The sequence below is a fragment of the Ambystoma mexicanum genome, chromosome 12 (genome assembly GCF_040938575.1).
Source record: "Ambystoma mexicanum isolate Mex_15411 chromosome 12, UKY_AmexF1_1, whole genome shotgun sequence".
In the NCBI taxonomy this organism is placed as follows: domain Eukaryota; kingdom Metazoa; phylum Chordata; class Amphibia; order Caudata; family Ambystomatidae; genus Ambystoma; species Ambystoma mexicanum.
This window is the reverse complement of record NC_090936.1, coordinates 984,060,996-984,083,609: the sequence shown is the minus strand read 5'-3', so window position 1 is coordinate 984,083,609 and position 22,614 is coordinate 984,060,996. Positions and strand designations below refer to the sequence as shown.

Here is a 22,614-nt window from a genome sequence, read left to right as displayed (position 1 = left end):
TCTCCCAAGTACTACGACTTAGTCAAGGACAGAAAGATCCTTCAATAAACCCGTATGGGAGTGGTATATATTATATATTATTCAGCACATTGTGAACACCTTTCTCCATTCATTTCCCTAGAGTCCTTTCTGCCAGCAGGTCTAAGGTTCAAAGCACTCTGTATTGAATGCTGAACTCATAAGCTATGTAATCTGCTCCACAAGTAGACCTCCCATTGTGGCCTTAAGACCAGGCGATAATTCAGAATCCTATCCATACATCCACAAGTAGCTGCCATAGTGGCTGCATTCTTACTATGCAGGACACAATTCTCTGGGATGTTCTACCATCTCACTTTCTCCAATGTCCCTTCATATTCATAAACAGCTAAAAACGTACATGTTCTTCCAAACTATGAGCAAACCTCTCTTCTGCCATCTTCAGCTCTATCTTAACTGTGCGTTAAGGTTGTGTTGTTCCCACCTGTCAATGGCCGGTCTTACTGGAGCCTTGTATTTCCATTGGGTGTACACGCTGGGGTGGCTGTTTCCCTCTGCTCCATTGAACCCAAAGTGAATCAACACCAGGGATAAAGGTAGTTGGAAAGAGCTTCGTGCAACTTGACCCTTCTCCTTGTTTTACCATTAACCCTATTTCTCAATACCTTAAGGTCATCTTTTGTTGGCAAGATGTTGTAAGACTAATCATACATATCATCCAATGCACAGGACATCTATTGAACTGTCAAAACAGTCAGGAAATGAAAACAAAATGTTGTGAACAAAATTGTCCATTCTGATATTTCCTTGGGGTGGGGGGGGAAGCAGATAACATGTAACAACTATACACAAGTTCATTAATTTAAATGATTTGTCTGCAAGACACAGTGCTTTCATGTGAAACACCTAACTCCAACTTTACAATTTGTGTTCCTTCTTCCTCTCTAGGCTGTGGAAACCGGCCCTTGGTGTTGGACTATGGCACAATGAGGATTGTTGGAGGAGTGGATGCACAACCGGGGGCCTGGCCTTGGTTAGTAAGCATCCAGATGCCTTCAAAGAAGGGCCACAAACACTCATGTGGCGGGAGCCTCCTTAACGAAAACTGGGCACTGACGGCAGCCCACTGCTTCAAATCCTCACGCAAGTAAGACTTATCAGTGTTGCACCGAAGCAATGACATTTGTAAGTTCCCAATCCGCAGTGCCTTAGAAGTGTATTTGGTCTGTTGCCATGATGTGACAAATAAGAGACTTACTTTGGAATCTGAACGCTGGCTCAATACTGTAGTAGTAGTACTTGTGGATCAGCATATGCGCTTGCGTGTACTAACCGCAGAGTTTGGTAATTTGTACTTCTAATAGATTGCATGCTCGCACGGATTCCTCATCTTTGATATACAGATATCCTGCCTGCAGCTTCGGAAATGTTTTGACAGCAGAGGGTGCCGTATGTCATTGAGTCAAGGTTCCCTCGGCGGCTTTCATCCCTGCGCTTGGACGAGACATTGACGCTGGTATAAATAGCACACACGGCTCCCATTGATTTAGTTCTGTTTTTTCCGCAAGCACAGCACACTTTGAATGGTTCGATAACCTCAGCGATTTTCCAACTCAGTATTTATATTGTTTGGGTATGTCTACTCCTAAAACTGGCATGCTGACTGTGATTTAAAGATGTCCATCACAGATCCGCGCATGCTATTCCTCTGGTGCCTTGGAGTCCGTCACAAGGTCGAGGATTGCAGGTCTTGTCAATTTATGACCAACAAGGCCTTGAAGGAGAGGAAGACGGAACTCACTGTAGGTCGGTCAGCGTCCAAATCCCCTTCGTCCATTCCCTCGGAGAGGAGATTGTCTGATGAAAAATGTTTGAGAGACAGTTATCCTCACAGACCAAATAAGAACTCCAAATCCAGGAGTAATTCCAGGTACTCTTCAGTGTCTTCTTCATGACGTAAATCGAAGTAGAGGCATCTTCGCTCGTTATCTTCGTCAGACTCCTCAACCGACAGGAGGAAGGTACACTTTTCAAGTAAATCTCCCTCTTAAGCAAATGGGGAGGAATTCTGTCTGCAAATGTTGGAAGTGTTCAAGAAGGCGGGCTTGCCCAGTACTTCCAGTGAATAAAAGAAAGCTTCTGACCCTGTCACGCCTTGTAAGGCAGACAAGGTGTCGTCTAAGACCACTTCTCATGCTCAGAGTAGTGTGTCGGAAAAGCATCCTGGAGTGGCGTTGGCGTGGGAAAAGTCAAAGCCACTGCCCCCTTCTTCTACTCCGTCGAAGTATTGGACTTCGAAGCCTTCGATGTAGAATACATTGACGTCTTTCTCTGACCCGTCGACGGCTTTTAAGCCTTTGTCAAAAAAAGACTTCTTTAAGTCTATGGGATCCATTTATGAAGAAGAAAAGGAGGTGGATGACAGTCCTTTCTTTTGGATTAGGTATGGCACACCAAATATACCAGAGGAGCTCATCTCTGAGGACTCCAGGGTACAGGATTTGGTTGAATGCTTAAAAGATGCCAGTGGTCTCGACACCTCACCTGAGGTAACGTTTTCCACTCCTGATTTTGCTACCCTTTCTAATAGCTCTTATAGGTCTGTCATAAGTAAAGTGTCAGATTACTTGCACTGGGGTCGTCCTGCCAAGGAAATTGAGCAGGATTATTTGACAGACATCCTTGACAAAGTACCTCCCAAGGAGCCTGTTTGGCCATTCTATACAGCCTTAAGGATCAAAAACCTGGAGAACTGGCAGAAACTAGACTCTACACCAGCTGTCTGTAACGATGTGGTCAGGAAATATAGAGCTTCGTCTATTGACCCAGCGTTCTTGTCTAAACATCCAATTCCAGAGAGTTTAGTAGTTTAAGCAGCTACGTCTACTTCAAAGGCAGCTGCCTACCCTACAATCCCTCCTGACAGGGATTACAAGATATTTGATGTTCTAGGTAAGAGTTTTTTCAGCTGGCTTTGAAGGCCATTAATGCTACTTGTGCATTGACAAAGTACATCCACACTATATGGGGTGGTATAGCCTAAGCAGCTGAGAACATCCCTGAAGGGGAAATGAGAGAAAGCTTCTTATTTATTATTCAGGATGGCAAAGAAGCAGTGTGCGAATCCTTGTAATCACGATTAGACTCGTCTTATTGTGTGGGCCGTTCTATGGTGGCTAGCACTGTCTCAAGAAGGCTTGTGTGGCCGCAGAAGTGGGGGTTTGTTCCGGATGTTCCAGGCTATCCAGGCTATTAAACATGCCTTTTGATGGATCTCACCTTTTTGGCACTGAGGATGATGAGAGTCCTGAGACGTTGCAGCCCTCTAAGGCAGCTAAATCTTTAGGAGCTGCAATCCACCAGCCTCAGCAAAGCCACTCTTTTTCTCAGAGCTGAAGTGGTTGCTCCTTTTGATTTTACTCTTCAGTTGGTAGGACTAGGGGTCAGTTTGCCCAGAGAGGTCAGAGAACACTTCCTTGTGGTGCACAAGGTCATGGAGGTAGAACTGCCCCAGCAGTCTCTGCCTCTTTACCTTCAGACACAGGCACTACTCCAAAACCTCTTTGAGTCCTTGAGTCACAAGTCTGTAATGGGGGCAGATTGACTCAGCATCTCGAAGAATGACGAAGCATTACTTTGGATGCTTGGGCACTGTAAACAGTAGCCCACGGTTACTGCCTTCCATTTTTTAAAAGACCTTCAGATTGTCCCCCGAGCAAACTATCGCCTGGGGAACCAGACCTGCTCCTTCTGCAGTAGATTCTCTCCTTGCTGGAGAAAGGTGCTGTGGAAAGGGTACCTGTAGTGGACGTAACCTATATTCTGGTTCCTAAGAAAGACAGAGGAATGCGACCCACCTTGGACCCGAGACGCTTGAACAAGTTCCTCAGGAAGGACAGGTTCAAGATGGTCACTCTTTCACAAATCCTTCAGGCTCTGAAGGTGCTGAAGAGCTGAAGCTCCAGAATTGGATGGTGTCACTCGATCTTCAGGATACTTACTTTCACATGCCTATACAGCCCAAGCACAGAACGTACCTGAGGTTCACCATTGGCAGTTCTCACTTTCAGTTTTGTGTAGTGCCTTTGGGGCTTACTTTCGTCCCAAGGGTCTTCACCAAGTTGATGGCGGTGGTGGCAGCGAATCTAAGGAGGGGAGGGATTCACATCCTTCCTTATCTAGATGATTGGATGATCCAGGCTCGTTCTGCCGAGCAGGCTCTGGACATAGGGACAGCACCTGCCATTCTCTCCACAGACTGAGCTTCTACTTCAACTTCAAGAAGGCTCAGGAGACACTTTCCCAAAAGCTGCAACTCATTGGAGCAGTCCTGGATTCTTCCTTGGGGAAAACTTCAACTTCACCCCTCCCGAGTTGAGGGATCAGCACATTTTGAAGATGGTGGAAAAGTTTCAAAATACCCAGCATCTGCTGGCCTTTGATTTTCTAAGGTTGCTTGGCCTCATGGCAACCTGCCTTTTCCTGGTGCCATAGGCCCATCCCTCCAGTGGGCCCTCAGATCCCAATGGCCACAGTTCTCCGGCAGGATGACAGACCTTCTTCAGGTCCCAAGCAACCTTGTGCAGGATCTCCTGTGATGGGCCTGCAAGGAGAATGTGTTGAAAGGGGAACCTTTTTGGTAACCATGGCCAGAGATGAGAGTAGACAAGAATGTGGAGCCCACTTGAACGATCTAACGATCAGCAGTCATTAATCTCCATCTGAGTCTAAACTACATATAAACCTTTTAGAACTAAGGGCAATCAGAGTAGCGTTGTTGGCCTTTTTGCCTTCTGTACATTGGAAGAATGTCCTGATAATGACACACAACACAGTGGCTATGCATTACATCAACATGAAAGGATGTGTAGGATCACTACCACTGTGCAGAGAGGCAATGCGGCTCTGGTTTTGGGCACTTCAAGAATGAGTCTCTCTGTCAGCCATTCACTTAGCTGGAGAAGAGAACTCGACGATGGATGCTCTGAGCAGGCAGAGCACAGTCTCCCATGAGTGGGAGCTGGCTTAGGAAGTCCTTCTCGAGATCTTCGTCATTTGGGGAACCCCTCAAGTGCATCTGTGTCTGTCCAGTCTCAACAGGAAGTGCAACCTTTTCTGCTCCAGGTAATTTCATCAGAGAAGAGCTTTGGGGACATTCTGGATTGGGATTTTCCACTGCTGTGCACATTCCCTCCAGTCCCCATCATTCCTTATGTCATTAGGAGGTTGGGGATTTCGGGAAGTCCATGATCCTGATTGCTCCGGATTGGGACATGAGGACTTGGTAACCAAACATTTTTGGACATATCATCTGCCCTTCAATTCCTCTTCCGCAGAGAGCAGATCTGCTCTCCCAAGAAGGAGGCTGTCTTCTCCATCCAGAAGACTCTTGACCTTCATGCATGATTTCTGAGAGGTTAAGATACGAAGATTGGGACCGCCTGGAAAACGTTATGCAGGTATTGCTTTCAGCTAGTAAGCCAGCAACAAAAACTTGATCCTACTGCCATTGGAACACATTTGGCAGCTGGCGTTGAGCTAAAGATATTGATCCTTTCATTTATGACACTCCAACTGTATTATCTTTTCTGTTACATCTGGCCCACCTGGGGCTTCAGGTGTCTACTGCTAAACGTTACCTGGCTACACTGTCTATATTCAAGCACACGCCAGAGCAAGGTTCTTATTTTAAGGTTCCCATTGTTATTCAGTTCCTCAAGGAACTTAAGAATATCTTTCCTCCGGTTCCATTCATAGTTCCGGTTTGCAAACTTAATTTAGTTTTGAATTTCTTAATGGGAGCCCCATTTAAACCCCTTCATTCTTGTCTGCTCCGTTCATTGACTCTAAAAAATATTTTTCTAGTAGCCATCACCTCTGCTCGCAGGGTGAGGGAGCTTCAGGCCTTGTCATGCAAGCCTCCCTTCACCTTTTTTCGCCAAGGAGAAGGTTGTTCTGAGAGTATGCCCTTCTTTTCTCCCTGAGGTGGTGTCAGAATTTCACCTATCTCAGAAATTAGTTATACTGGCTTTCTGCCCACCTCCTCATCCTTCCAAGGATGAAGAACAGTTACACCGACTAGATACTAGGAGAGCGTTAAACTTGTACATAAGCAGACTAGCTAATGTCAGGCAAGACAACCAACTTTTTGTTGGTTGTACTGGACATACATTAGGGCAGGCTGTGACTAAGCAGACCTTCTCACTGAATTATTTTGTGTATCACAAAATGCTATACCTTGGCTGGTAAGGATGTTCCAGATAATCTAAGAGCACATTCTACCAGAGGGTAGCAACCACTTCAGCCCTGCAGAGAGTTGAACCGGTGCAGGATATTTGTAATGCCGCAACCTGGTCTTCATTACACACCTTCTCAAAGCACTACTGCTTGGATTCCTTGTCGGTTAGGACACGACATTTGGAAAAGCTGTTCTTCACAGCATAAATCAATAACAAAATTCTTTGGTCACACCTCCATTTATTAACTGCAATGGGAGTCTACCAAAGATGCAGAATCTGTTGGAGGACACAATCCATTACTTACCCCTGGTAATGCTCTTCCTACTGGATGTTCTTCCCACAGGCTCCTCATCACCCTCCTAGCCTACCCCTCTGACTGTAGGTGAATTTTGCCGTGTTAGACCTTCCTCTTTTTCAACACCTAGGTTTTTTTAATCCTCAATCGGCTGTGCATGAAGAGGGGAAAAACTTGAACTGAGCTAACAGGCGTGGTGCGTGATGTTTATACCAGCGTTGAAGCGTGGGGATGGAAGCAAGCAGAAGGACCTTGACTCGATGATGCACTGCGCCCTCTGTTGTCGAAACGTTTCTGAAGTTGCGAGTAGAATCTCGGTATATCAAAGATGAGGAATCCGTGGGAGGAACATCCAGTTGAAAGAAAATTAGCAGGGGTAAGTAATTTGTTCTTTGGCATAATTCTGCACTATTCATATACCATCGGAAATCCAGATTGGCACAACATTGACTTTGCCTTCTGTTGTGGGTGAAAATGCAAGTTTCCGGACCAGATGTCCAGATCAAAATTGCGTTATTTTGTAATTTGCAAAATTAAGTCCTAAAGTGCAATATTTTGGCCTGAAAACCCCCAAATAATCAAAGAGTTTTGAATTTCCCACCCAAAAAAGCAAAACAACTGTTAAAGATGGAATTTTAAAAAAGCAATAGCATTTTTTGAAACTTGTGCCCTAGAACGAACTCATTGGGGCACACTGTGGAATATGGGCTCACTACTCAAATCATAGCACTACTTTTCTAATTTTGATTAACTGATTTGCTTGTTGAGAACCTAAAAGAAATATAAGCTACCTATTGTGACAAGGAATGAAGCGTCTGACCAAGTGGTGCCATGGCGATTGCTGTCGACATTTTATTTAAGGAAAAATTAACCTATCTATCCTGAACTCTAATGGTTTTCCCTACCTAAAGAAACTCGAGTGCTTGTCAGGAAGTCTGTGAAAGTCCAAATCAAAAGCCATTGTCCCAGTCCAAAAAGCTCCTACGCTATTCCTGTCACTACAATAAACAATAATAAAGTTTGGGTTCTGATCGTCACCCGGGAGAATGACTCCCTTCTCCTAGATGTAAAATGTCTCAAAAACGCCAAGACTTCTCAAAGTAAAAGTTCCATTAAAGTTCCAAGCTTTTCGTAACAAACAAACACTTCTACAGTATCCTCTTGGGGCAAGGAGGATGACTCACTTCTCCTAGCTGGTTCCCCAATGTTCCTTATAGTTTTCAACAAAACTTGTAGTTCTTTCAAGGAAGTTTCAACACATTTCGCTTTCTTTATACTCTTTATCCTGCCTCCACTGGGACGAGGAAGTTGCTCCTTGAGTCCTTCTCATCTCTCCAGCACCACATTCTTGTGAAGCTGTCCAGGAATGTGTGCTTTAAAGTAATTCACTACTTCATCTACTTCTTCATGGTTTACAGTCTTGAGTCTTCCCGTCCCACTCCCGTACTTGTACTCGTTCCCGTTACCTTCTCCAGAGGACCTCTTCACTGGTTTCACCAGTGTTCGCAGGTCCACTCTCTCTGCTTCAGCTTCTTCTTTCACGCTACTTCTTAGGCCTGTTTGTCTCCACGGCCAACTAATGCTGGCGGCATTGGCACAGTTGTTGGACCCCACGGTCCAACCACGACAGGTCACGCTGCCCACACAGTCTCTTGTCCTCTCTGCACTTTTGCTTATGTGGCCATTGTAGGCTACGGTAGGTGGTCTTGGCACTGTTTTTTTTTTTATCAAACAATTTTTATTGGTTTTTCACACGCAAATAAACATTACATCTACTCAAAGACTTTATGCAAACCACCCAAACTCCCTTACACAGTGAGCATCAACAAAAGGATCACAAGATCCCATTCGCTAGCAGTGTTCAGTGGTATTACAATGACATTCACATGATTCGCTTTCTTTCCAGAGGTGTAGATATTAACTTGGCGGTGTACCAGTCAGTGGGAGTCTTTCCATTTCTGCCAAATGTTGCGTCCTTTGTCATGGCAGCCCCTTGCGGTGTACACTTGATGTTCCATTGCGGCGCATATATCAACATCCGTAACCCATTGATCATAGCTAGATGTCATCTCCGATCCCCATAGTTGTGTGATGGTTCTCTTAAGTACTGCCGTGGCAGTTTACAGAAACAACTTTTCGTATCGTGACAAATCATTTTCTTCAACCATCCCCAGCAGCAGTTGTTTGGGCTCTCTTGGTATCGTTTTACCTATGACCTTTGTTAGCTCATCACAACATGCTTGCCAACACTGCTGTATGCGGTCACACTCCCATAAAACGTGAAATAAGGTACCATCCTCGTGTCTGCATCGCAGGCATCGTGAATCTGAGACCTTACCCCATTGGTAGAGTGCCACTCTCGGGTAGTAAGTACGATGTAGTATTTTTTTTTTTTTTACTTTTATTTTTGACGGCAGAGGTACACAGTAGGCACACACAACAAGGCAACAGATGTACATAGTAAGTATGCTTTGGAGCAACACATTGGTCACAATGCAGCCATTACAGCAGTGTCAACATATAACCACATGAGAGGAGAGGTATGGAAGTTCATGATGTAGGAGTAGTTCCTGGTGGGGCGGGGGACAAGCCCGATACGGGTGCTCCTCCACCCAAGTTTTTAAGATAAGTGTTGAACTCGACCCAGATGTTCTTGGGGCGAGAGTGGGCAGGGAGCATGGTCAGGTATTCTTCCTCACAATTTCAAGATCAGGTGAGTAAGCACACCCACTTCTGAGAGTTCGGGGGGGAGGAGCTTTTCCAACTCTGGAGTATACACTTTTTGGCCATCATGCAGCTTATGTTCAGAAATTTAGCCAGGCGTCTGCTATCATCAGTTTTCCATGCTCCAAACAGGACTGCTAGGGGGTCGGGATCAACCACAGTCTCAGTAATTACAGTAAGTGTTTCCAAGATGCTTCCCCAAAATTCATGCAGTTTGTTACAGGCCCAGAACATGTGTAGGTGATCGGCTTCCTCTGCCCCGCAACGGGGGCAGGGGTGCACAGTGGTGTGGGTGAACCTCAAAGTCCTACGTGGGGTATAATAAAGCCTATTTAGCAACTTATACTGTATGGTGCGGTAGCGGAAGTTCAGGGAGACCATTTGAGTATGTAGGCACATTCTCTCCCAAATCTGATAGGTTATTTCCAAGCCCAGCTCTGCCGCCCACTCATCACGTGCCTTGAGAGATCGAGTTGGGACAGTGTCTTGGAGAATCTTGTACAGTGAGGAGACAACACCACGGGTGCCGCCCGAGTTGGCAATGTATGCAATCGCCGGGCTATCTGGGGGCTCGTCTAGAAAGGAAGGCCATTTGCTGCAAAATGCAGCCCGGAGTCTGTAGTATTGAAGAGTCTCCGAGGCTGTTCTGGTGTGCCCTGGTTTCCATGTCTGCGGGTCAATGAACCTGCCATTACGGTAGAAGTCAGATAGCGCCCGGTATCCCAAAGCCCCCCAGTGTCGCGCCAGGGCAGTGTCATGCGTAGGTTCCAGATCAGGGAAGGCCCACACAGGGAGCCATTTATAGTATGGGAGGGACTCAGCTGTAGGGTACAGCAGACGAGTCCAGGCCTGAAGGGTCGTGTTGATTGGATCAATAGGAGAGTCAGGCGCGTAATGCTGGTGCAGTATAAGGGACATTATGTTTATGCCAGCAGCCGCCAGCCCCTCCAATTTAACATGTGGGTGCATTGGAGAGCCAGGGTACCAGTGGAAGGCGTGCTGGGCCGCAGTCCAGTATAGTGTCAGATCAGGAGCCGTAAATCCCCCATATTTGTATGGAAGCCCCATTTCAGTCCACTTCTTTCGCACCGCACCGGAGTGCCATAGGAACTGAGCAAATAGTGTGTGTAGTTTGTCAACGTATTTAGTCCCAGGCCATACGGGTATGTTGCTGAAGGTATAAAGGAGATTAGGAAGTAAGATCATTTTAATGAGGGAGAGCCGGCCAGCCATCGACAATCGAAGAGTATGCCACAGTGACATTTTTGTCTCAACTATTTGTGCTACAGCCAGATAGTTATCAGTAAGCAGGGTGGGCTTGGTTAGGGATATCTGAACACCCAAGTATCTGACACCATCCGGGTACCAGCAGAGAGGGTATTCGGTCGTGGATTGTTGGGTAGATCTAGTGAGTGGGAACATCTCATATTTTGAGTAGTTAATTGTAAACCTGGAGGAAGTGCCAATGCAAGTGATGTCTCTCAGTGTGGGGTCAAGATGGGTAGCGGGATCCCTGATGTATAGTAGTACATCATCCGCATACAGGGATATCATTTTGGGGTTATCTTTCAATCTTATTCCCTTACGGGCATGGCGTGCACGGAAGTAGTCCGCCATTGGCTCTATTACTAGGGCAAAGAGGATCGGGGAGAAGGGACATCCCTGTCGAGTACCCCTGAAGAGTGTGAACAGATTGGATGTCAAGGAGTTAGCTCGTACCCGTGCCACAGGGGAAGCGTATAACAGTTTGATGTACCCGATCATATTTGGGCCAACGGCCATTGTCTCCAGCACCAACCACATGTACCTCCACAAGACCATATCAAAGGCCTTCTGAGCATCCAGGGTGACCGCCACAGCGTGCACATCCTGGTCGATACGGGACATTATATTAAACAACCTCCTGATATAATGGGTGGTGGACCGCCCGGGAACAAAGCCTGCCTGGTCCTCATGGACCAAATATGTCATGATGGGCAAAAAGCGATTCGCTAGGATTTTGGCAAAGATTTTGGTGTCAAGGTTCATAAGCGAGAGAGGTCTGTACGATCCACATTCATCATCAGGCTTACCAGGATTGAGCAATACCGTGATGGCAGCTTCGCGCAAGGAGGGGGGAAGAATGGAGACACGAAGTGATTCGTCCCAAACCTTGAGCAACCTAGGGGCCAGTATAGCGATGTGCTCCTGATAGAATTCCTTGGTAAGCCCATTGGGGACCGGCGCCTTACCTTTGGGCGAGTGTGAGATGGCCGTGACTATCTCGTCCAACGTGATTGGAGAGTCAAGCTGGTCCCGGGTAAGGGGGGAGATACACATGGTGGGGATCTGGTCAAGGAGCTCACGCATGTGTTGTTCGGTGTGTTCGGTAGGCTGGGGGTAGAGGGACCTGTAAAACTCAGCGAATGTGTCTAAAATCTGTTGGTCCGCCCACTGTGTGTTGCCCTGCTCATCTTTGATGTAGGTAATCTGGGTCTGGCCAAATTCCCTTCTTACAAGTGCCACTAATGTTTTCCCCGGCCTATCCCCCTCACCATATTTCCGGGCAGCTTTTGGGCGACTAAAGTATTGAACTTCGTTGGTAGCAAGTGCATTGTATGTCTGGAGTTCTTCACCGATTTCGGCAAGTATGGCGGGGTCAGCACCAGTGGAGCACTGCAACTCCAGTTGCCTCAGTTTGGCTTCGGAGCGACCGAGGGCAGCTCTGATTTCTTTCAGAACTCCAGCTTCCCTGGAAATGGCCATACCCCTAATGTACACTTTGAAGGCGTCCCACCAAACCCCAGCAGATGTGGCCTGTAGGGTGTTGTGCTCAAAGAAGGACTCAATGTCAGCTAGTATTTCGGCCTTGAACACAATATCCTTGAGGGCTTCGGATTTAAAGAAGCAGGTATTGAATGTCGGGACAGGCATTCCCAGCTCCACAGATAGCGTACTTGGGGCGTGGTCTGACAGTGTGCGTGGTAAGATCCGGGACCCCTCAACCCTGCCCATGGTTTCACTCGACACAAAGAACAGGTCTATCCTGGATGAGCTATCATGCACTGACAAGTAATAAGTATATTCCCGCCGCTGGAGGTATAGCGTCCTCCAGACATCACAGATGTTAAGTGTTCTGATGTGGCCATGTAACCTGCATCCAGCTCTAGATAAGGATCGGATAGCAGTCCCAGTTCTGTCTAGAACAGTGTCGAGAATGAGGTTCAGGTCTCCCCCCCATATAATCTGGATACCTACATAGCCAAGTAATATGGTGGCCACAGTGTCAAAAAATTCAGGGGAGTCCACGTTAGGGCAGTAAGCAGATATTCCTTATTAACCAGCGTGCAATGTAGTATAACATAGCGCCCTTCAGAATCTGTGTAGCTCTTGTGTAGTACAAATTTAAGAGATTTATGGACCATTGTGAGGACACCTCTGGATTGGGTGGAGTAGGAAGTAAAGTATCTAGCGGGGCCCCACGACGGCGCAATGGTCCTTAACATGTGACCGTTGGAGTGCATTTCCTGTAGAAATAGTATCTTACAGCTATGCCTATTTGCATAGGCCGTGATCTTACGGGCCTTGATATGATTGCTCAATCCCCGGACATTCCAGGACATTATGACGGTAGGCATTTCAGTAAGCAACATTTAATCTCATAACACCTGTTTAGTGAACCTCCCAGACCCGGCAACTGTGTGAGCTCCGAAATTTGGAATTGAAAGTGCACTCGTACCCCTTCAGTGTGCGTGCTGTGCAACCTTGTGTGCCTTTTGTAAATAACATCCCAATCCCTCCCGCCACCCTCACTGCCAACCCAATATTAGCAGTGCGAACAACACCCGCCCTTACCCGTACACAGCTGAGCCTTCCCCAACCTGGCCCAGCCTGCATAAGAGCCCAACTGGGGCTAACCCATAACAGTGGTATATCTAAGAACAGTGCAATCGCATTGGGGTGCTCTATTGCCGTGCACTAGCACACTTGGAACCTTAATGGTTCTGTTACAAAACAAGCAGTTTTAGCAGTCGTTAAGTGCTTGCCTCCGCATCTTTAAGTGGGAAATAGAGGCCTATACATGAAACATTAGAACGTTGCAGTTTAAACATTAACAACAATATGTGTGATCAAAATAGACAGATTGGTAGTACATTGACTCAGTGGTGTGCATCTCCAAGATGCTAGATGACATGTGTACAGCCAGAGCTGTGTAGCAAGGTAGAATAGAGAACAGGGTTAACTGTAGAGAAGGCTAATGTCCAATGAGATTTCTAGTTTTACATATGAGTAAGACATTTAGGGAACACAGGGCCAGCCTAGAGCTCAGTCATTGTCCATGCGGTCATCGGCAGGAGGATGCAGATAAACATGTGCTGCAATAAACTTCACTGCTTCCGATGGCACCGTAAAGAAATCCAATTTGTTGTTATAGGTGAAGTTCAGGCGCGCAGGGAACAATATGGCATACGTGATATTCCTCTCTCTGAGCAGCTTTTTCACTCCGAGAAATTGGCGACGCTCCTGCTGTACTCCCGTCAAAAAGTCAGGAAAAATTCAGATCACCTGTGATTCCATTCTAAGCTCTCCCTTCTCACTCGCAAGGCAGAGGATTTGGACGCGGTCTTTAAAGCTTAGAATCTTTGCAATGATTGGCCTCGGGAAGTCTCCTGGTTTGTGGCGCGGAGATAGTGCCCTATGGGCTCTCTCAATAGTAAAGAAGGGGGACATGTCAGGATTGCCCAATAGGTCTTTCAGAATATTCTCAACTGCTAGTTCGAGCCGGCTCTTCAGCGTGTTTTCCAGGACTCCTACAATGCGTATATTATTTCTCCGTGATCTGGATTCAAGATTTTCACATTTGGCTTTAACTGATGTTATATCAGCGACCAGAGTGGACACTGTGCCTTGTAGTGTAGCTATATTGTCCTCGTTGACTCTGATCCTGTTCTCAGCCTCCGTGATTCTCGCTCCCTGCTGATCTAGTTTAGCTCTGAGTGATGCCACATTTGCATTGATGTCATCCAACTTTTTGTGCAAGGCTGCAAAGTTTCTAGCCATAGATTCCATCATAGCAGTCAGGTCTGTGGGAGGCACCTCTGCAGGGAGCGTGTCATCTACCTGGTCACCTGATGTATGAGCCGAGTAGCCCTCGGGCAGCCTTGGTGAATTTGTCCATGGCTCAGGTTTTAGTGGTATTCCTGGATCTGTTGGACATCATGCAGGATGGTGTCTGGGCATTCGGTGCTTGGAGTAGGATCTCGTGTGGGTGTTTTGAACCAGGAGGTCGTGAGGCGCAGAGGCAGAAGGGGAGATCCACTGCAATCACCTCAATGAGGGAGAAGCAAGTTAGTAGAAAGAGGTCAATGACAGCAGCGACTGTATGGGTAGTTTAGAGGAGGGCAACAAGGCTACAGGTGTCTGAGGAGTGTGGACAATCTGCTGGTATAGTTCCACCGAGATGAATGCAGCCAAAACACGTGCAGGTCCCAGTCACACCTCACCCAGTGAGGTAGGCAAAGGGAGCGTGAAGTCTGAGGAATTTATTCAGGGAGCAGACTTTCTGTATTAGCCCAAGAAATTCATTCAGGGAGCAGCAAGACCCGCCCCTGAACCATGAGCGGCTCTTCATCCGAGGGTTGACTCAATGTGGGGCCAAACATACATGCAGTGTAGGCAGTGCAGGCAGCGTCTAGCGACCCCTCAAGGCCACACTAATGTAGAAATGCTGAGCTGGAGACCGAGTAAAATGTCAAGGATAGGACACAGCAGTAGGGGCGCACATTGTCGGGCTGATCTCCTGTCAATCGTACAACTATTGAGCAAAGTTCCATCCGGCGAGAGCTGGCGCAGCCTGTGGCCAGAGATCAGAGAAGGCAGCACATGAGGAGACAAATGGGGGCCAGCCTGGGTCACACATATGAATGGCCCATCCAGTGTGTGAGTACGGTGATCACAAAGTAAGTGTGTGCTAGTAGAGTCTCGGGGCCACAGGACCACAGAGATTGGCCCCCACAAGGAAGTGTGAAGCAGCAGGCAGGCTAGGGGGACACTGGTGGGGATTAGCGTGCAGAAGTCCCTCCCACCTCACCGTGTCTCGGGCCGCGCGCAGCCTGATCCTCAGCTAGTCCGAAGAGTCCACCCGCGGCGAGCGGATGGCGCGCACAGCACCCCAATACGGGCCTGCAAACCGGGGCCAGGAGCTGCGGCGCAGGCGCAGAGTCACATGGGGTCCCTCCAGCCGCCAGGCCCAGTAAGAGGAGGGGCTGGGTGCCGCACCGCAGGGCGGCCCCAGCGGTCGGGAGGCGTGCAGTCCAGCTCAATCAGAAGTAGCCGACGGCCCGGGGCTGAGCGCCGGCACAGCGCGGAGGCCCGGCCCGGTCACAGCAGCTCCGGCCCCACAGGCGGACCACTCAAACCGCACTCAGCCCGGGTCCCCAGGTAGCAGGCTCGGCGGCAACAGCAAAGAGGTGAGACAGGCAGGCAGGCGGCACAGGTTACACAGGTGCAGAGGCACAGACTGCAGCAGACGCCTCCAGAAGCCACCCCACGCCCTCCTCGCCGTTACCAGGGCCCGCCGGGCCTAACACAGAGGCAGGACAAACAGTCCGTATGAGAGCTCCAGATGTCCGATTCAGGGCCAAATTTCACCCACATGTAGCCCCGAGTATCAGGAAGGCAGGGGGACAAGTATGCAGGCATGGAGAAGTGGCTGACCGCAGATGTGCACGGATGAAAAGCGGCAGTGCTCGGAGCCGAAAAGGTAGGCAGCCATCTTGTCGGCTGCTCAACAGCTCCCCCAGTGCGATGTAGTATTTTAAATTGAACGAGCCTGAGTCTGGACGAAATGGCCACCTCACAAGGGTACATCATTGCAGCCGTCCATTCCTCTGGTTGTAGTGTTCCCACATCCCGCTCCCATTTGGCTGTAAGGCTATCTAATTCCTTTGTGGCAAAGGAGGTGATCGTGTTGTACATGGTTGAGGTGATCTTGTGTTTAATCTGCTCAGGCATTATGTTGCGTTCAATCGCGGTGTATTCGGGCATGTTGTTCATGTCCGGAAGATGGGTTTGTACTGCGTATTTTATTTGAGTGTAGTGGCAATGTTCTGCTGGTGGAAGAGAGAAACAGGCTTGTAGGGTTTGGAATGTAACCATCTTGCCTTCTTGTACAACATCCTCAATCTAAGTTATCCCATGAGCCGCCCAGGCGGGCCAACGGGGTAGTTTGTTTATTTATGGGAGGTATCTGTTATTCCACAGCGGTTGCCCGGGTGTCAGTTTCATGTCCCATTCCATGTACTTGTGTGTATCTACCCAGATCCGTGACATGTGCGACAGCATGGATGGGGAGGCTGCACGGCCTGGGTCGCTATATAGGAGTTAAATAGGGGGCATTTTGTTGCTCTGGCGTGTGGCAGTGTTGGGTCCCCATGTAATAAGTCATTCATCACCGCCATCTGACTGGCCCAGTAGTATGTTTGTAGTCTTGGTAGTCCGATGCCTCCGTCCCAGATGGATCTTTGAAGTGTGGCGAGTGCTATACGCGGGTGACCATTACACCATAACAGTTTTCGGATGGCGCAATCAATTTTCTGAAATTCGTGTCTTGGGACATATAACGGGGCATTTTGTAGAATGTACAAGAATCGGGGAAGGGCAATCATTTTGAATAGGGCTGCTCTGCCCAATAAGGGTAGTGGTAATGAGATCTAGTGGCGAGTATCCTCTAGGAATCTCGTGATGGGGTGTAGATTCAGAGGTATATAATCTATAAGGCTGTGTGGGATCTGTAAGCCAAGGTACCTGAATGGATTTGTTTCAACATGGTACTGGCAGTTTACAGGTATTATGTCGTTCGCTCTCCCTATTGGGAATAATATAGATTTGGACCAATTGATGCGTAATCCGGTGAAGGTTCTGTATCTCTCTAGCAACTGTGTGACTGTGGAGCAGGAGTTAACCGGATCCTTCAGGTAGATCAACAAATCGTCCGCGTACAGTGAAACCTTATCCTCCCATGTGTCTGACCAACGGAAGCCCTCCCATGACTCTGTCTCCCTCAGCAATACAGCAAGGGGTTCAATAGCGATTGCAAAGGTCATAGCTGATAGGGGGCAGCCCTGGCTTGTGCCCCTCCCTAAGGTGAAGGGGTTCAATCGCCAACCGTTGACCCTGGCCCTCGCCCTTGCGCGACAATACAAGAGTTTTATCCATGTCATGAATTGGTGGCCAAAGCCCTTGCGGTGCGTTATTTCCCATATGACCTCCGAGTGTACTGAATCGAAGGCCTTTTCGAAGTCGATCGCAAGCAATGCCAAAGGACCTCGAAGTGTGTCAGCTCTTTCTAAGGCTGAATGTAGCCTGCATAGGTTCATACGGGTTGACCTCTGTGGCATGAAGCCGCATTGGTCTGGGTGGATCAGAGATGAAATGACCTGTTGCAAGCGATCGGCCAATACCTTGGCCAGAATTTTTGTTTCGCCATTTATGAGGGAGATGGGTCTGTACGAACCGCAGTGTTCGGGGGGGTTGTCCGACTTGGGCAACACTATTATAGTGGCCTCCCTCAGGTCTAGGGACAGGGAGCCTTGGTCCCTTACGTTCTGGTACATGTTCAGCATATGCAGGGCAATCTCACTTGCCCCAATCTTTCGCCAAAGCTATGCCGGGAAGCCGTTTGGTCCCGGAGATTTCCCGTATTGGAGTCCCAACATGACTTCTACCACTTCCTCCACAGTGATCTCCTTTTCCAGAAGGCTTAACTGCTCTGAAGTGAGGGTGGGGAGGGCGATTTCTGTCATGATTGACTTGTCTATGGGGGAGTTGGGTACCCTGTATAGGTCAGCATAGTATACAGCAAATCATTCCGCTATGTCTCTATACGATGTCAGTGGGTCTGAATCACCATCGCTGAGTCGTCTAACATGGTTGAGTCCCTCATCCCTGTTAGGCAGAATCCTGTGCAGTTCCCTTAGGGAGCACTACACAAGATTAGGACTACAGGTGAGAGCAATAAATCCCCTTTGGTATCAGTCTGTACCACAAAGATTTAGTTGTTAGCTGTGGCTGAGCAGTCAGACTTATCTCAAGAGGGAGATGAGCAGTATTCAGGGTTTACACAATAGGCCTACAGCACTATGGCACAAGGAAACATTGACCAAAGCTTTGTATTAAAAAGTAGATATATATTTATTTTATACACTTCTAATAAAACACATGTATCACAGTCATCAAGCAAGTTAAATTAAGTCAAAGGAAAAATATACACACTCCCAAGTTAAATTGTAGACCAAGTCAACCAGAGTGAAAACTGAGCAAAACGGCACAGTGACAACTACACACAAGGGATCCTCTAACAATTCCTCATAAGGGAGGGAAAGCACAAGTTATATAGAAATAGGTTCTTACACACCCTAGCAAAACTTCCCATCAGTTTGTGAACCACTTTAAGCAAGGCAGTGCATCAGTATAAGCAATACTTAAATGAAAACTGAGCAAAATGGCATTTCACAAGGTTTAAAAATGGGAAGGAAAGGGTAGTTAAAAGAAATAGGTGCACCAACACAGTTCTCAGTGAGAATCAATCTAAAGAAGGCAGGTCTAACAAATGTAGCCAGAGTCAGTAGGCCTGTGCCAGAGTCAGTGGTACAGGGCAAGGACCCAGGAGCAAAATGTTCTTGTAGCTGCAGTCAAGTCTTTGGTTAACGAATTTGGAAAGGTGGTTGCAGAAGTTGAAAAGACAATGTTAAGAGAGAGGGGCGGCCAACCCAGCAGGTAGGTAAAGGATTTAAAACACCTTTAGTGCTACCGAGAAGAAAGGGCGGCCTGGCGGAACAATGTACCTTTAAATGAAGAAGTGGCTCCTGTGGTGGCGGTTGGTCCTGGTAGTTCCTGCAGTTCGGGTGATCCAGCAGAGGAAGAGAGGCTCTCGTCGTGGAGGAAGGTTCGAGTTGCTGCACTACCCAGGGATGAAACCAGCTGCGGTGCTGCCCAACGAATAAAAGGTACGATCCTTTAAATCACGGTCCGGGTGGACTGGTGCCTGGCTATCCGGCCTCCGAGTGCAGGGTACGGGAGATTCGACCAAGGCAGGTCCGGGAAGGCGATTGGCAAACTGGTTGGCCCCACCAGCTCAAGGGAAGAAGGCTCTTGCAGATGAAGATCTCCTCTCGTCGTGTGGAGAAAAGTGGTGAGAGGCTGCAGCAGGGCTTCACCGGTGGTTCAGTTGTTGTAGATGTCTCTGGCTTCTCTCCTCTTCGGCTTCTTAGTTCCAGTGGCGACGTCTTGCTCTTCCAGTCCTCAGGACCCTGCTTTTATGCAAAAAGATCCCCATTCATACAGCCTAGCTGTCACTCACACAGTGGAGTGGTCATCTTGGCGGGAGACTCTCCAGCCTATAAGGATAGAGTGCAACATGGGTTGCGAAGGCAACCCTGTCCAGGGGTCCTACTCCCCCTCCCATACAATAGACCCACCCTAGACTCAGTGGCGCCCGAAAGGAGGGCTTCTCGGCAGAAGCCCGCCAAAGGGGCGAACAAAGGATCCCCGACCTGGGTTAGGAATTTAGAGAAAGACACGACAAAGAAGTTATATTAAAGTAATGGCAAATAAAACCTACCAGAGCAAAGTTAATATTAAAATGCACCGGCGGTATGTTAGAGGCTGTCAGAAAAGGTGGTAGCCTCGAACAATGGGAAAATCCCATAGGGAAATATTTGCGGTAGAATATTTATTGTAGTAACCACTGCCACCAGCCAGAAACTTTTGAGAGAGGGACTGTACGGTACCCTCTCGAAAATGAACATAGGGGAAAAACTATTAACCCCTTCCAGTACCTCCATAGTAAGATGGGTTGTACTGGTTTAGTTCATAGGATTTGACTAGTAAAGTCAATGGGGACTTTACATGCCCTGGGAGAGAGTAGTCAGTCCCAGGGTATGGAGTCTATGTTTGGGGGTCGCTACGACACTGCACTGAGGGTGCTGGGTGTCACATGTGAATAAAGATGGTTCCTATGGGGTTGAGAAAGATCCCATAGGCATTAAACACAAAAATAGCCTAGAACACACATAGCAAACATGCCTAAGAGTGGGAAAAAGAGTCTCACTCTTAGAAGGTAAAAAGAAACAAACCCTTCAAATCCAGAAAAGCTGCTGGGGGACTCTATAGGTAAGAGAAATTAGCCATAGAATGAGAATTCTCCCTAACAATCCCTGCGTTCTAACCATGCCAGCATCTTGCTGACATTATCTCCTGTCTCATATACTCTAGCGCGCAGAGCGCTGTGTGCTTGCCTTGCATTATCCAGAGCTATGTTTTGAAGGCGTTTTTGCGCCAGTAATAGTGCCCGGTGTGTTCTGGGCATGTCCTGGGCCAGGTGGGATTCTTCTGCATGTTTGACCTGCTGTTCGGCCTCATGTATTGTGGCGAGGTGTTTCTTTTTGTGACAGTGGTCCAAGAGATTATGTCGCCTCTCAACACTGCTTTGTAGGCTTCCCATAACACTCCCGGGTCGTTGACAGTCCCGGTGTTTAGTTCAAAATATAATTTCGTTGTGTCCTGGATCCTGTCCACTAATTCCAGAAATCCCAGGTTACAATTATTCAGGCGCCAACAGGGGGCAGGGTCGGTCTGGATGTGCTAAATTCTAATAGAGGGGAGTGGTCAGAAACTCCTCTAGGGAGTAGATTTGTTTTGCTGACTTTATGTATGTCTATAGATGGGATAAAAAAGTAATCTAGTCTAGAGAGCGAGGCATGTGCTCCAGAATGGTAGGAATATTCTCTGCGATCAGGGTGTAGAGCACGCCAAGCATCCCGCAGTCCCAGGGCACCAGCAAATGTGGCTAATTTAGTGTTTGTGGCAAGGTTTCTACCGCGTAGATGCGATCAATCTAATTCTACATTCATGACTTCGTTGAAATCGTCTCCAATAATCATAACATCCAATGTATCCCTAGTGAGCAGGGGGGATATGTCGGTAAGCAGTGAGGACAACAGGGTTGGTGGCGCATAAACCGCTAGCATTGCAATAGATTGTTCCCACAGTGTCCCTGTTATATACGTGTATCTACCCACATGTCTTGGGTGACAGTGGTTAAATGAAAGGGAAGTTTCTTGTGAATTTGTATCAAAACGCTGCGGGAGCCCATAGAGAAGCCAGCGTGTATTGCTGTTCGGTAGTTTGTGCGCTTGAATAGGGTGCAGTTTGTGCCTGCTAGGTGCGTCTCGGTCAGCAATGCTATGTCCGGTGTGTGCCTTTACAGAAGCTTTACGACTAGGCGTGGTTTAATTCCGCTACCCAGCCCGTTAACATTCCAAGCCAGGAACCGGAGGGTCCTGCCAGTGGCGTTACGCGTGGCCATGGTCATGGGAGGAAGGAGTATTGTGTGTCACAATGATTATCATGGTGTGTTCTTGTATCCCACGCACTGTGCTAGGCTGCATGGGTATGTGGGAGCATTGGTTCTGGTTGTATGTGGTGTCACTGCTGGAAGAATAATATTTGGGCGCTATGTAAACTAAGTACCCCCCACTCCATATTCCACCCAACTTGCTGCTGTTTCATAGCAGGTTCTCCATCGCTGTTTCCCACCCTGTACTTCCCCCCAACCAGAAGCACCTGTAGCCCAAATTGTGCACCAACTGGGCACTTAACCTGAAACCAAAACATTACTGAACGTTGCAGGGAGTTTCACCAACTGCAAACAAGTTTCCATCTTCCCGTGACGGTTACCGGTGTGTGATCCCCTTATTTCTGTGTTGCGCATTAGAGCGGAGTCATTGAGGCAAGTCTCATCCGGTCCCTTCTCTCTCTGTGGACAATGCGGTAGGGTCAGGGCTCCGTGGGTTCTGCTGCGGCGAGGAGCCATTCTTCTTTGGTATCCGGTTCGGAGGTTCTCTTGGTGGCCTTTGGTATTCGGGCTTGTTCAGGATTTGGGTCTCGATCCAATCCCAAGCCTCTTTCAGTGAATAGAATAGATGGGTAGTGCCTTTGTGGTGTACTTTCAGTAGTGCATGGAAGAACAGAGTGTATTTCATTGAGAGGGATTGTATCTTTCTTTTGACTGAATCGTAGGATTGTTGGGCCTTCTGAACCTTCCTGGTGCAATCCGGATAGAAGCCGACACGGAGGCCGTTGTATGTAATGGGACCAGTGGAGCGGACCATTTGGAGGATTGCATCTCTGTCCCGGAAGTTCATGAGTTTGCCGATAATTGTTTGTGGCTGTGCTCCGTGGGACAGGCTGTCCGGTCGGAATTCTATGTGCACGTTCGATGGAGAAAAATGTTGAGAATTTCTTGGGTGCAAATACGTCAGTCAGCCAGTCTTCCAGAAAGAGTTTGACACAGGGGCCATCTTCTCTATCGGGAATTCCAAGGATCCGAATTGTCAT

General features: G+C 47.9%; 1 protein-coding gene across 2 annotated transcripts in view; it reads left to right on the top strand.

The window, feature by feature from the left end:
- LOC138514164 (acrosin-like) overlaps nucleotides 1-22,614 on the top strand; it is a 1,823,097-nt gene that overhangs the window by 360,505 nt on the left and 1,439,978 nt on the right. Inside the window, exon 2 of one of the 2 annotated variants that reach the window (XR_011281888.1) lies at nucleotides 928-1,022. Coding sequence is in view for 1 of the 2 variants with exons in the window: in XM_069629472.1 (XP_069485573.1) it covers nucleotides 928-1,126 (199 nt within the window). In the remaining variant the exon portion in view is untranslated. Of the gene's footprint in view, nucleotides 1-927; nucleotides 1,127-22,614 lie in introns of those variants that run through there. The other variant, XM_069629472.1, reaches the window with a different exon arrangement.